General features: G+C 36.9%; 2 protein-coding genes across 2 annotated transcripts; one reads left to right on the top strand and one right to left on the bottom strand.

Moving 5' to 3' along the window:
* Positions 1-1,536: 1,536 nt before the first annotated feature.
* rnf11a (ring finger protein 11a) lies at positions 1,537-5,901 on the bottom strand. The gene is made up of 3 exons (XM_053477521.1): positions 5,645-5,901; positions 4,933-5,102; positions 1,537-3,752 (listed from the first exon to the last, which is right to left on the bottom strand). Exons 1-3 carry the CDS (start codon positions 5,741-5,743, stop codon positions 3,581-3,583), a joined length of 441 nt encoding a protein of 146 aa, XP_053333496.1. The 5' UTR covers positions 5,744-5,901; the 3' UTR covers positions 1,537-3,580.
* A 3,123-nt stretch (positions 5,902-9,024) lies between these two features.
* On the top strand, positions 9,025-12,905 carry LOC128506914 (zinc finger protein ZIC 5-like). Its single transcript, XM_053477535.1, has 7 exons — positions 9,025-9,109; positions 9,863-9,944; positions 10,055-10,170; positions 11,463-11,506; positions 11,724-11,737; positions 12,007-12,113; positions 12,766-12,905. The coding sequence occupies exons 2-6, from the start codon at positions 9,897-9,899 to the stop codon at positions 12,031-12,033; spliced, it is 249 nt and encodes an 82-aa protein (XP_053333510.1). The 5' UTR covers positions 9,025-9,109; positions 9,863-9,896; the 3' UTR covers positions 12,034-12,113; positions 12,766-12,905.
* The last annotated feature ends 1,158 nt before the right edge of the window (positions 12,906-14,063 follow it).

The following is a 14,063-nucleotide window of genomic DNA, read 5'->3' as shown; positions in this document are numbered from 1 at the left end:
TAAACAAAGAAAAAAAATTTACGCATCACCTGCTCTTGTGTAAGAGACAGTCACACACACACACACACACACACGTAAAAGCTAACTTTCTTTTTTTTATTATCTCTACCTTAGGATGAATTCAGGTTGTTTGCCCGAACGGTTCTTAGATCAGGATTTTTGTAGGTATAATAGATTTCTTTCTGTAGCAATACTTACTAGAATTAATACAAAGCCTTACAAACGATTCACATATCTTAGTTACATTCACTCCTTTTCTTCTTCGCTAACAAGCTAATATTTTACATAATTACTAAGAGATAATGAATGCTAGTTTTCAATGATCAAGACAAAACCTGAAAGGGGGGGGGGGGTTAATTTTCTTAACATAATACAACAATCTGGAAGCAAACACTTTTTTCAAGAAAAAGTGAAAAAGATTAGTGAAAGTACTTTTTTTTTTTTAGATAATCTTAAATTCTAAATAAAAATATGTTGTGTTGGTATCTGCTGAAAACAATCTAAGATGTTGAAAGAGCTAGGAACTGTTCTCCTGAGATCTGAAAAAACTAAATGCTGTTTTCCCCAAAATAACAAAAACAAGCAGAGAGCCTGAAAGAACTAAACCCTGTTTTCCAGAGGAAAATACGATCTGCATTTAAGACAATCATTAAAGAGCCACTCGCTGTTTTACAGAAATGATAAAAAGCTGGGATCTTGAAAGAACTGTTTCCCAGGCAATCTGACATCTTGACATAGCAAAATATAACTTAATCAAGATATCACACTAAAGATAACTAAAAGAAACAAATTTCCCCAGATAACAATTATCAGAGATTTTACTTAGTAAGAAAACATCACAATGTCATCACAACAGTCTGAGATCACAAAATGAAGACCCAAAACTTGTCCGTTCAGGAAAAAAAAAAAAAAAAAAAAATCACACACATCTAAAATTCCAAATGGACTTATTTTCCCTAAATCTCAAAATAATGCAGAATAGTTTGAGTTTGTTTCTGTTCTGAAAGATCCTGCATTAATCTGCAATCTTCAAAAAAAAAAAAAAAACAGTAATTTTCCCCCAAATACCCAAACCACAATTTAAGCTGTAAAAACAATTACGCCAATTTTCAATTTGAACAACACAAGCATCTGAAATTGTGAGAGAACAATGATCTGAGATCTTGACAAAAAAAGTGCTTCCACAAAACAATCTGAAATCATAAAAGGTTAAACCTTCCTCCTTAGCAATGATTCAATATGAGGATTGTATCGAAAATAATGCACAAATAGGGATAACGTTTGTATTAACTAAGACACGTGGTCCAAGTTGCACATGTTGCTCTTCCTCTATGCTAAATTACTACTAAACATAAACATATTCTCCATCACAAGGTGCTCTCGTTGAACCCAAGTCTCAAATCCACTTTATCGCAATTAAGGGGCTCCCACTGAGTAGTCAATGCTGGTTTACCCTTTATAAAACATCTTCATCCACGAGTGCATTATTTTCAATACAGCTCTGGGACAAAATCTGGACGTGCTCTAGACAATGCCACTGCAAACAATCTTTATTTTCACAGAGTCAATTTTTTTTTTCTCTGATAACGACAAAAATTTCTATAATGTAAACATTTGGGGGAAAAAATGTGTTTCACGGGAAAATAGTAAATAAAATATGTGAATCCATGGCGTTTAGGTATTCTGTACTCAGCCTTTAGGCATTACCGCTTACATACTCACACAGATTAATACAATGAAACGGATCCATTTCAGCTATACACAAAAAACAAACCAAAAAATAAATCACAAGTCATTATTTTTTTTTGCACAAACATCTCACAGCGTAACGCAGAACAGAAAAGGCAGTCGTAGCTCTTTTTATGGTTTTGCGACAGATAGAAAAGACGTAACATTGAGCCGTATCAAAACTGCAAAGCACTTCATGACACAGGAATTTTCAGTCCATTTTTTTTCTCTTAAAATTACAAAAAAGGAAGCTGATTGGCTTTAAAGCTTGTGGCTTCTGGCTGGCTGAGCAAGTTTAAAAGGTGCACAAAGATGATTGTATCCTGCGAACGTCTTTCTCGGGATAATATGCAAGCACAGGCACAACAAAACAACTGAAAGTAAAGGTTCACAGTCGAGTGGATTAAGAGCTTCATGTACATTTAAGTTATATGCGAGGCAGAAAATAGTAGAAAATGCAAAAAGTGATTTTACACTGATCTGGGAACTGGGACGCGAACACGAAACAACATCTAGAGAGCTGAGAACGGAGAAACAGCAGCACATGAACCAGATTCCATATCACAAAACGAGACAAAAACAAATGAAGTTTTATCCTAAGCTAAACATCATTTATTTATTTATAGAAAAAAATCACAACAAGGACGCATCGAAACAAAGCTCTCGACTTAGGATTAGGAACAAAAAACGTTTTAAAAACAAGCCACAAAAAATTAGAGGAGGGATCATGACCAATCTGGCAACAAGCCAGCCACCAACTAGCTATCTATTTACATTACGATTTTTGCATTTGCGTACGTTTAAAGGTGCAGTTTAAAAATATTCAGCGCCCTCTGCTGCATATAAAGTGAATTGCGAATTCCGAACCCTGATGCTCCCTTTTCATTCCCCTTTCCCTTTATCCTTCCACCTCCCCTCCGGTTCCGACAACGTAAAGTAACCTTATGCAAAGTGCCCGTGCAGTTCTCTATGGGGAAGGGGTGGAGTTAATTTCAGGGCCGGACAACAGTAAACAGAAGAGTGGAATGAATAAAAATTAGCCACTTGCATGATCGCAGTATAATATTTACAAACGTCACAGTTTTTCTATGAGATCGATGAAATTATGGACTTTATTATAAATCTAGGAAGTCTCTTTTATACAAAATACAAACCACAGCTTTAATTTTCTTTTAAACAGCGCATCGTTTTCAGCATTTTTACTATTTCACCCTGGATTTGGGTTCGTCCCTACCAGCATATAGTGTTTCCTATGACTTGCTAACAATCTGACAAGTTTAATGAGGTGCTGTAGGGCAGACTAAGAAAAACCTTAATCAGTGCATCGTGTTGTCTACACAATAAAAAGAAAAAAAAGGAAAATAAAAGACAGCAGACCTAAGTGAGGAGTGCAATATATATGAGACAGGCATGTCAGGCATGGCACATTTGCTTCTCACATTTTCAGTTCGCCACTAATTAAAGAGCGCTGTGCTGCAGCAGGATATTCACAGCCGCAAGCTGTGACTCGGGCCCATCAATCTTAGCCAGGGCACACCTTCACGAGGAGAGGCTAGATCAGACGCACGCTGCTTCTACCTCCTTGTAGGTATTGCACATTTAGAACGAAAATATGTAATCACTTTTTATGTAATAATTCGGCCAATAAATGATCATAAGTAAGACCTGCGTTTGTCCTTAAGCCGGTCCGGTCAGCTTTGACATATCCTCTAACTGACATCCTTTCTCTCCTTCTTCCTCACACACACAGACACAAACCTCCCACCCTTTTCAAACCCCCCTGGTGCCCCCCCAGGCTGACTCGACTGGCATGTTCCCCGTGCTAGCGTGTTTGGGTGGTAGTAAGCGCGGCTCAGTTGGTCTCGTACGAGGAGAGCAGCGCGGCGTCCACCGGTTCCATGCAGGAGGGGCAGGTAAAGGAGCGCATGAGCCACGCGTCAATACAGTCCACGTGGTAGATGTGCATGCAGGGCAGGAACCGGATCGGGTCATCGTACTCAAAGTCCAGCATACAGATCACACACCTGGAAGAGGGGGGAAAAAAAACACACAAAAAAACAGTTAGGCCTACATCTGTGCTTTTGGTTGACCTGAAATATAACACATCTTCGTTTTATCTTCAACCTAATAACTATTTTACTCTTTGTGCTGTCAGTATGAATCACCAAAAAAAAATCATGGTAGTCAGGGTAGTGGTTGTGTTGATGGTTGTGGTGCCTGAAATGGTGCTTAGGGTGGTAGTTTGTGGTAGTTGGTTTTTTGGGGTAGTAGTTTGCGGTATTTAAGTGGCTGGTAGCTGAGTTGGTAGTTATGTTGGATAACTGTTGTATACAATGGCTGTTTGTATTGGTGGTTGTGGTGGTATTTAAGGTAGTTTTTTTAGCGATGGTTGTGGTAGCAATTAGGGTGGTGGTTGCAGCAGTTGTGTCGCTGGTTGCGGTGGTTGTAGTTGAGATGGTTTTGTTGGTGTTTGGGTCAGTGGTTGAGATGGTTGTGTTGGCGGTTGCTCTGGTTGTAGTTGAGATGGTACTGTTCATGTTTGTGTGGTTGTGTTGGTGGTTGCTTTGGTTATGGTAGTAGTTAGTGCTGTGGCTGCAACAGCTGTGCTGATGTTTGTGTCAGTGGTTGCTGTGGTTGTGTTGGTGGTTAGAGCGGTGGTTGTGGCATTTGTGCTAGTGTTGGTAATTGTGCTGGTGGTTGAGACAGTGGCTGCAATGGGTGTGCTGGTGTTTGTGTTGGTAGTTGCTGTGGTTGTGGTTAATGCAGTGATTGTGGCAGTTGTGTAGGGGTTTGTGTTGGTGGTTGCTGTGTTTGTGGAGTTGGTAAAGGTGGTGGTTGCGATGGTTGTGTGTTGCTGTATTTGTGGAGTTGGTAAAGGTGGTGGTTGCGATGGTTGTGGTTGCTGTGTTTGTGGTAGCAGTTATATTGGTGGTTGGGTTGGTGATTTTTGCTGGTTGTGGGGTTGGGGTACTGGTTAGGTGTGGTTGTTGTGGTGGTATCTGTGTTGGTGTTTGCTGTCGTTGTAGATTAGATGGTTGTGTTTTTGTTTGCATTGGTGGTTTCTATGGTTGTGCTAGTGGTTACGGCGGTTGTGTGTTTGCACTGATTGTAGTCCTGATGTTGTTTTTGAGATAGTTGTGTTGGTTGTGGTTGTGCTGCAATGGTTGTGTTGGTGTTTGTGTCAGTGCTTGCTGTGGTACAAACTCTTTGATCTTTTTGTCGGAGGGTTCAGAGCCCGGGTTGAAGATGCCGCGCGGAAGGTGCTGGATGAGGCCGATGCGCTGAGCGATCCGTACCTGCTCCTCCTCCGTCAGCTGGGTGGCTAAGCGGGTCTGACTGGGTGTAGGGTGGTAAACTGGCACCTGCACACGTTCCTGCATGTGACACACACACACACACAGAGGAATTAGAAGGAAATGACTTCAATGTAGAAAATTAACAGAGCACAGACAAAAATATATTCGCTCCAACACGTCAGAATAAAAACAACCGGCCAGAATCAAAGGTCTCGCACGGAGCTGAGAGAGCAGGAGACAATAGTTACTCCTTATACGCATCACACTTCAGGCCACGCCCCCTACCTGAGTCTAAGGAGAAAGTTTGTGACTGTGTGTAACGTAATGTGTATGTCAGGAGTGTATGAGGACCCCATGGCTGTTCAGTGTGTGTGTGTGTGTGTGTGTTTATCAAGACTGTGTAAGGAGTGCGAGTGTGACAAGATGACAGGAGTGTGTGAGGATGGCGTAAGGAGTGTGAACCAGATTTGGAGATGGAAAGGAGTGTGTGTGTGTGTGTGTGTGTGTGTTTAATCAAGATGTGGAGGCTGCCTGAGGAGTGTGTGTGAGTAGCTGATGAAAGGTGGAGGCTCTGTAGGGAGACAGTGTGTGTGTGTGTGTGTGTGTGTGTGTGTGTGTACCTGATAGGGAGGTGGAGGCTCTCCTGGGAGGCTCGCGCCCTCAGACTCGTTGAGCAGAGACAGATCATCAGCACTCTGAGAGGAGAGACAGTTCCCCATCGGGCCGAGCGGGACACAGACCTGTCTGTCTGTCTGTCTGTCTGATCAAGCAGGAGCAGCTCGCGTGGGATTATCGTTACGAGAATAATAATCCAGTTCCGGTGTAAACTAGAGATCCAGTAGCCTGAAGCTCCTCTCTCTCACTCTCATACACACACACACACACACACACACACTCTCTCTCTCTCTCTCTCTCCTTCTCTCTCTCTCTCTGTGTGTGTGTGTGGTAGGAAATCTAATCTAGGGAATATTTTTAGGTAAGACCTCTTGTCGACTCCATCTCGCCTTTCGCTGTGTTTACAAACCGCTCCAGCGGAAGTGGAAGCGCTCGTGCATTATGGGAGATGGAGTTTGTGACGTCAGACCTCCTCTGAAGGCTGACTAAATAATATAATATAATATAATATAATATAATATAATATAATATAATATAATAATAAACTTTTAATGGCATATAAAATGCTGAAAAAATAAAATTTATATTATTTTATATGTTACCATTTATTATGTATATATTATGTAACATAATATCATATATTTAATTGTATAATATAATATAATATAAATATTTAATAACATTTAAATTGAATAGTTAAATAATACAATTAAATTCATTATATTATATTATATTATATTATATTATATTATATTATATTATATTATATTATATTATATTATATTATAAAAGTAATTGTATAATAAGTGTGCGTATGTGTGTGTGCCTTTTGGGAGTGACTGATGGATAGGATCAAGAATGAGTTCATCAGAGAGACAACCCATGTTAGATGTTTTGGAGATAAAGTCAGAGAGGCCAGACTGAGGTGGTTTGGACATACAACAATTAAATGTAACTAATATTTTATGTAATAGAATACTGTAGAAAAGAATAAATTATTAAAATACAAACATATAAATATTTTAATGATATTTCAATGAAACAGTTAAATAGTCCTATCTTGTCTTATATTATATTATATAGTATTATGTATCTATTATTTAACATCATCTAATAAGTTTAATTGTATAATGCAGTATAATATAATATATTTCTAAAATAAATAATAAAAAACAACAAATATTTTAATGACATTTAAATCGTATAGTTCAATAATTTAAGCAATTAAATGTATTTAACACATAATATAATATAAACAAATAAATATCTTTTAATAATATTTTCATTTATTTATAGTTAAATAAAAAATGAAATTTATTTATGTATACCACATTTTATCATTTTTAACACTAAGAAAGAACAATAATTATATATAATAAATGATAAAGCAAATAAATAAACAAGGAAAAAATGTAATCAGATAAATACAGAAGTAGACTAAATGTGAAAATGGTAAAACTAAGTTCTAAATATATTTTAGAAACAATTATTTAAATGGTTTAAAAAAAAGAATACACACATGCGAGTAAAATAAAAAATTAAAATTAAAATATGCCTGAAAAATATATAAAAGTTTTTTAGTAATGCAACATCCATTAATGCCTCTGTAGCACAATTCTACAGTATTAAACTCCAGACATAATCATGCTAACTTTATTGTGATCAGCTGTAGTAGATCTGGAATGAAGCTCTTTCAGGTGTTCTTAACATCATTGCTATCTGTTTCTCATTAGGATATGTTCAACAGCAATGAAATCAATGTTGAGAGTTGCCATCCTGACCTGTCACTATAAGCGCACATCTGGAGCACTCAAAACCCACTGGATTGATTGTGTTGAAGCCTCTGGCGGTTGGACCTGAACTCTTACCCATCTTCAATCTGTTTGTAAATATCATATTAAACTAAGAGGAGCTAAAATCTTAAAAAATTATTAAGTGCTCTGTGGGGATAAGGATTGAGAAAGATTTCTTACATTTAATTCTGATTACTTGCTAAAACAGATCTTGGTGACTATGCCATATTTTGCCATAATTGCTCAATCTGGTCATTTGCTTTCTTGTTTGCCACCTCCTGGTCCACCTCCTCATTTCTTCCCACTGTAAACATTTAATCACAGATCATGCAGCAGGAGAAATCCTTTCACTATGGATCTTTATTAGTGCTTGTTGCAGTTCCTAATTCTGGCCACTAAATCTAAATGGCGCTGTGTAGAACAACTACAGTAGAACATAAGTAAACCAATGGAAAATTAGTTTAAATCTGTTAAATAGCATTTTTTTTTTGTCAGTGATGCAAAATATAATATATATATTTAATATATTGATATAATTCAAATGTTTTGAGTTGTGAATATGGATATTTAATTAAACAGCTGACCTAAACAGTAGGATGTAGTCCACTTGCCCCGATGGAGGAACCTGCCCCCACACACCCCACTCACTGCCTCTTTAATCTCTTCCCATCATTTACAGGAGGAATTTTGTTTCGAAACGCAGTCACCATGATGAACAGTCACATGTCAGTCATGGGCACTAGCGGTCATATGAGTAACCTGAATGTACTCAATAATAAGTGTTGTGCAAGATCACACTTCACATGAGATGATTCATGGTCATAGCTCATAATTTAGAAATTTACAGTCCCAAGAAATTACTTGGTTCATGTTTATTTGTCATTTTTTTAATTAGCTGCTCGGATCCCACCTGCACAGTATATTATTATATTATACAACAATTAGTTCCAACCGAGTTATCTGATTGGATGAGATAATAAAGTGATAATGGACAGCGACTGTCAGTCGCAGATTGGGTGAAAGTTGGTCTGTACAGTTCGCCATACTGTGGAGAGAGCAACTACCTGCCGAAATCCACATTTAAAACCAGATGTAGAAGCATTTTTTTGCTAAACAAGGTGATTAAGGGCACTACTTGGGCCATTGTCATTGGTGCAAAAAAAAACATTGTACCATTTGCCTACACCTTAGTAAATCTATTTTTTCCCCCTAAATGTCACCTAAGGGGCTCTACAAGAGAGACTTTCAGCCTTAGAGAGCAAAATTCTCCCCTTTAAAGATAAAGCTTTCTGACGCCACAAATTTAATGCCTTTTGAGTTTTTTTATAATGGAAGAAAAATTGAAATTGCATTGTTTTTCAAACTTTAGGTAAGACTACTTCTAAGTATACTACCTGATTTTGAACCGGAATATTGCAAATGAATGAAGTTGTCTAATTTTGAATAGCCATTAACTCACATTTGGTTATATTTAAACATAAACCAGTCTAAAGCAAGAGCCATTTGAGACGCAGCTTGTCTTACAAGACCATTATGGTAAACAGCATGGTCACCAGCCAGCTGAATGGTTAAGTCTAGCCCTGCCCTGGAAAATCAATCATTCCTTCCTTTCGTTTCTGTGCAGAGGAACGAAAAACTAAAATCAGACTGAAGACACATCAGTGGATCATTCAGCCGGTGAGTTAAAGCATGATAGATGTAGTAATACATAAATACAGTCTGTTTATATGTGCATGTGTAAATTACTTTATAATCTCAGAGAGAGAGAGAGAGAGAGACAGAGAGACAGAGAGAATGACTTAGCAGTTTTTCTCTCCATCATTTTTTCATTTCTTCCCTAAATTCACCGAGCTTTAATCTTAATTAACAGAGGATTTCGTCTCAATGATGTGTTGGTGTAGATTGTGATCAGTTCTTGTTAATTGGATGTATTTATTAGATGACACTCACTCATTCACTCATCTTTTATACAGCTTTATCCTGTATTCAGGGTCACAGGATTTATTAGAACATTTATTATATATATATATATATATATGTATATATATATATATATATATATATATATATATATATATATATATATATACTGTAAATGTCTGTGTCATAGAGTTTGCATGTTCTACCCATACTTTGTTTGGTTTTCTTTCCAATACTCCGGTTTCCTCCCACAGTCTAAAGAAATGTAGATTAGGTTAACTGGTGTTACCAATCCAAAAGGCTAAAAGCTTTGGTTTCACTCATGAAACATCCAGAGGACCAAAGCAAACACTTTAACTAGACCTAAACATCAGAAAAAAACATACAGCATGACATGCTGGATAGTTTTCTTTTTGTTGCTGTTTTTGTTTTTAATCCCTGAGATCAGACTGAACAAGTCTACAGTACCAGTGGATCTGTAAGAAATTGTTTGTGTGGTGTTCAATCCAGATTCAGGTGCGTGCACTGAAATCCAACATCCAACATGCAGCCAGACAAGGACGAGAAGGTTGCAGACGTCATGGGGAGCACGGTATGAGCTTGCAGTTTTTTTTTTTATAAAATAAAAATAAATAATTAAATAAAATCATAAATACTTTCAAAAGATGTTCTCTCAAAATCTCTTTCTTTCCACCAATAAAGTCTCAGAAGGCAGTGCCTCCACGTCCACCATCGCCACCATTGTCACCCTCATCCACCTCCTCTTCCTCACCTCAATATCCTCCTCCACCCCGTCCTTCTCCGGCAGCAGAAGTGCAGTAAGTAGGACCACCACAAGCAACTTAGAATAGTTTAATGTTGAGTTCATCTTGACCGATTTTCATGTATCATGCTGTGTACCACACTCAGAGGGAACCACTATCTGATCTCTTCCTTATACATCAGCTCACTCACTGGCTAGTGTCACTTTGATTGACAGGAGAGAGGTAGTGTGCTCCTCCTGGCAAGGCCAGTTTTTGCACTTTTGGACTCCCAACTATAGAAATCTGTTGGATCCTTGGAATTTAAGTTTGCATCTTTTCGCCTATCTGCCTTAGATTTTTTTTTTTTTTTTTTTTTAAATCCTTTTTTTGATACTGATAAATTATCCATAATTAAAGTACAGTAGCACTAATAAATATGTCCCCATGATCAATGGTCTAGCATTTAAAAAATGCTGAATCATATTTCTACTTATTTATATAAATAAAAGAAAGGTTTTATCCGAACCCAGTCTTAGGCAATTTTATTAGTCTGTATGTCTGTCCAGCCGATTTTGTCACAGCATAACGCAAAACTGGCTCGACAAAATTGAATGAAACTTTGCCAGTCTGAAGTTCAATCTGCGCCATAAATTCTTGGGAGGGACGTTTGTGCCAGATTATCTCACAGCAGTCATCACTTGTTTCGGACAAATACAGCACTTTTGCCCTCGGAGTGGGCATAGCTATACACATCACTCAACAGAGGCAATCAACACCATAGATTACTGTAAAAAACACAGAGTATGCGGAAGACAAAAAAATTACTGTAATGCCCCTACAAAGCACACAAATCATGAAAAAATAAACAGATGCACAACACAAACTTTTGAAAACTGAATCTTTAAAAATGAATTGACAGATCATTGTATATTCCTGTGAAGCCAGCTTGTCCATTCTGATGTAGGACAATTGATTTCTGAAAAAGTCAATGCTGGCTATGGTAGAAAGGTAACATCACAGTCTGCTGTGTATTGCGCTTAGCAGGCAAAGATTTTAAAGTGTTGATGTAACCCTAATTCTCCAGATCCCAACCCAATTGAGCTTTCACACGTAATCATATATCATCAGAGAACAGTGTATCGAATAAAATGTTAAAGTGTGTGGCTTCCTTTGGCCAGGCAGTGTATTTGAAATCTTATCATGTCAAAATTATTTCATCTTATAGGATGATCTTCTTTATTGCCATGATTTCTGACAAGGAGTCTCTTTAAAGTTCTTCAAATAATAACTTATTTAATAACTCTGACAGAATCTGCAATTGGAGGGAACTCTCTCTCTCTCTCTCTCTCTCTCTCTCTCTCTCTTAGGTCTGGCTCAGGTGATGATAGTGATAAACCTTTTCCAGCAACAGGTAATCACTCATATCACTCATATCTCCAATAGAGTTAAAGCATTTTACTCTAGATCAAGGATCGATGTCGGTATCATGTCTCAGTGCAATTGCTTATAAATTCTTTTTTTTTTTTTTTAAACTCATGTCTTTAGTTTTTTTTTTGTTCTGAAGATTTATATCTCTCCTACAATAAAGTACTTACTCATACTGTACATCTGTTATGTGTGTGTTGCAGGTGGGGATCCACCAGTAAGTGCAAAATCTCCAGATCATCATTTTCTAGTGAATCTGTCTGCACTTATAGTAAAAAAGCATGAAGGTGTCAGATATCAGTTTAATATTGTACTCACACTCAATGGCAAAAGGGGAGGAGCTTTTAGGGTATAGTTTTATACGGTATAATTTGACATACCTGTTAATGCACCAGGCCTCCAGTGTGAAATTCATCAAATTAATTGAGTGATTCTCTCTCTCTCTCTCTCTCTCTCTCTCTCTCTCTTCATCTCTCTGGACCACAGAACAAATACACCTGCTGTATGATGTGAATGCTGCATCCACTGCAAACGCTACCCCTATACACAAGCACTGTTTGTGCCATGCCAAAAACACAACAGTGGAAAAACTGGTGAAGAAATTATTATTATTATTATTATTATTATTTTTTAATTATTATTATTTTTTAATAATTATTATTTTATTATTATTATTATTATTATTATTATTATTATTATTTTATTATTATTATTTATCCTTATGTTGACTGAATGCATGAGTTTACAATCCAAGCTCACATACAGAATATGAGTCAAACCGCATAACTTGAATTTATTGATTTACATCAAATACTAGGTTACTTAACAAGGAACATTATCTAACTGTGTATCCAAACAACTGTAATCACTTAAGCACTGGGATACAATGCAATTTGCTTGGTAGAAAAAGAGACTCCACACAACCATTCAGGATGAGACGGTGTCTCTGGCCTAATGTCAGTTACGTTGCTCCGCCCCTTTTTGAATAGTAAAGAGATTTGGCGGTTTGAGCAAATTTTAACAAAATGACTAATACCACCTTTAAGGTTACTAATAAAAATAAATAATAAGACAACACACAAATAGACATGATTATGATTTAACACTATACTGTAAACCATTCGTCAATTCATCATCAGTGGGCCAAGTGTTCCTGTCCTGCGCTAAATCCTAAATCCTACTTCTTTACTTCCATGGTGCCATCCAGCCGTCTCAACTTCTGTCTTTCTCTCTTCCTCTTCCCAGCATCGCAAGGTTTTCCACAGAGTCGCACCTTCTCATTATGTACCCAAAGTATCTCAGCTTCAGCTTCAGCTTCAGCATCTGTTCTTGCAATGGACAGACAGTCGTGATATCTTTCAATGTTGCTTAATAGGAATAAATATTGCAATAACAAAACCTTTGATTCTTCTTTAATTGTGTTGTGCATTTGGAGCAGTAGTTGAAGACAAGACATAATGTACTGTACGTATGTCTGAAAAAATAAATATGATGATCCAAAATAACATGAATACATAAAGAACTTAAAAAAAAGTTGGTGGAAAAGAATAATAGAAATAAACAAATGGAACAAGTTTGATACGTTGTATTACAATTCTCTTATGTAATATTGCTTCAAAATGATTTCAAAATGAACAGAATGAACACTTATAAGAAACTGACATTTTTAAAAATAATTATAATAAATGTAAAAAGAAATCCATGACCTCCATGTTTCCTTACACTGGGATATGCAAAGAAGAGAATTTCACTGTGCAGTAACATACAGTACTGTATATGTGACTTCCGTACCTCCTCTTATAGAATCTGGATTTTTCCTTTCTGTTGATGACAAAAAATAATGCACCATGACATTTTTGTGGAGATATTTTATGAAGACCACGTAAGACATATAACTAATAACAACAAGATGATAAACATTATAGAAAACATTCTTCTTCATTAAATGCTGATTGTGTATAATAAATTATTATTACCCGCAGTAAAAACAATAATATATTCGTATTAGCACATTGAAGCTAAAAGCATCCATCTATCCATCCATCATCCATGTCACTATGTCACCAGGATTGAGGGGGACCTGGAGCCGAAACCAAGGGAACTCTGGATCGTGCCACCTCGCCATTACAAACACTGACAAACTTTATACACTTTAAGCGATTTCTAAAGCCTACAACACATGCGTTTGGACTCTCTGAGATAATGTTTAATATGTATGAAGTTCATTCATTCATTCATTTATTTATTCATTCATGGGGCAATCAGCGGTGATGCGCTACAAAGCGCCGGAGAGCTTCATTCTGCAGTGCTCACTAATATTCACTCTGAAAATAAATGGTTTTTGTAGAACTGTATATAAAAGATATCACAGTTAAGGTTGTGCTGATTATCAATTTTATTCAGATTTATTTATGCAAGATTTTTAACAAAAGTAATTGTTGCAAAAAAAATATATAAAAATAGTACCCTGCTCCCACACTATAGTAAGTCTTTTTCCCCCTCCAAATGTCACCACCTAAGGGGCTTTCAGCCTTAAAGAGCAA

This window comes from Clarias gariepinus, chromosome 18, assembly GCF_024256425.1.
Source record: "Clarias gariepinus isolate MV-2021 ecotype Netherlands chromosome 18, CGAR_prim_01v2, whole genome shotgun sequence".
NCBI lineage: Eukaryota > Metazoa > Chordata > Actinopteri > Siluriformes > Clariidae > Clarias > Clarias gariepinus.
Note: the sequence above shows the minus strand (reverse complement) of the source record. Positions and strands in the feature narration are given on the sequence as shown.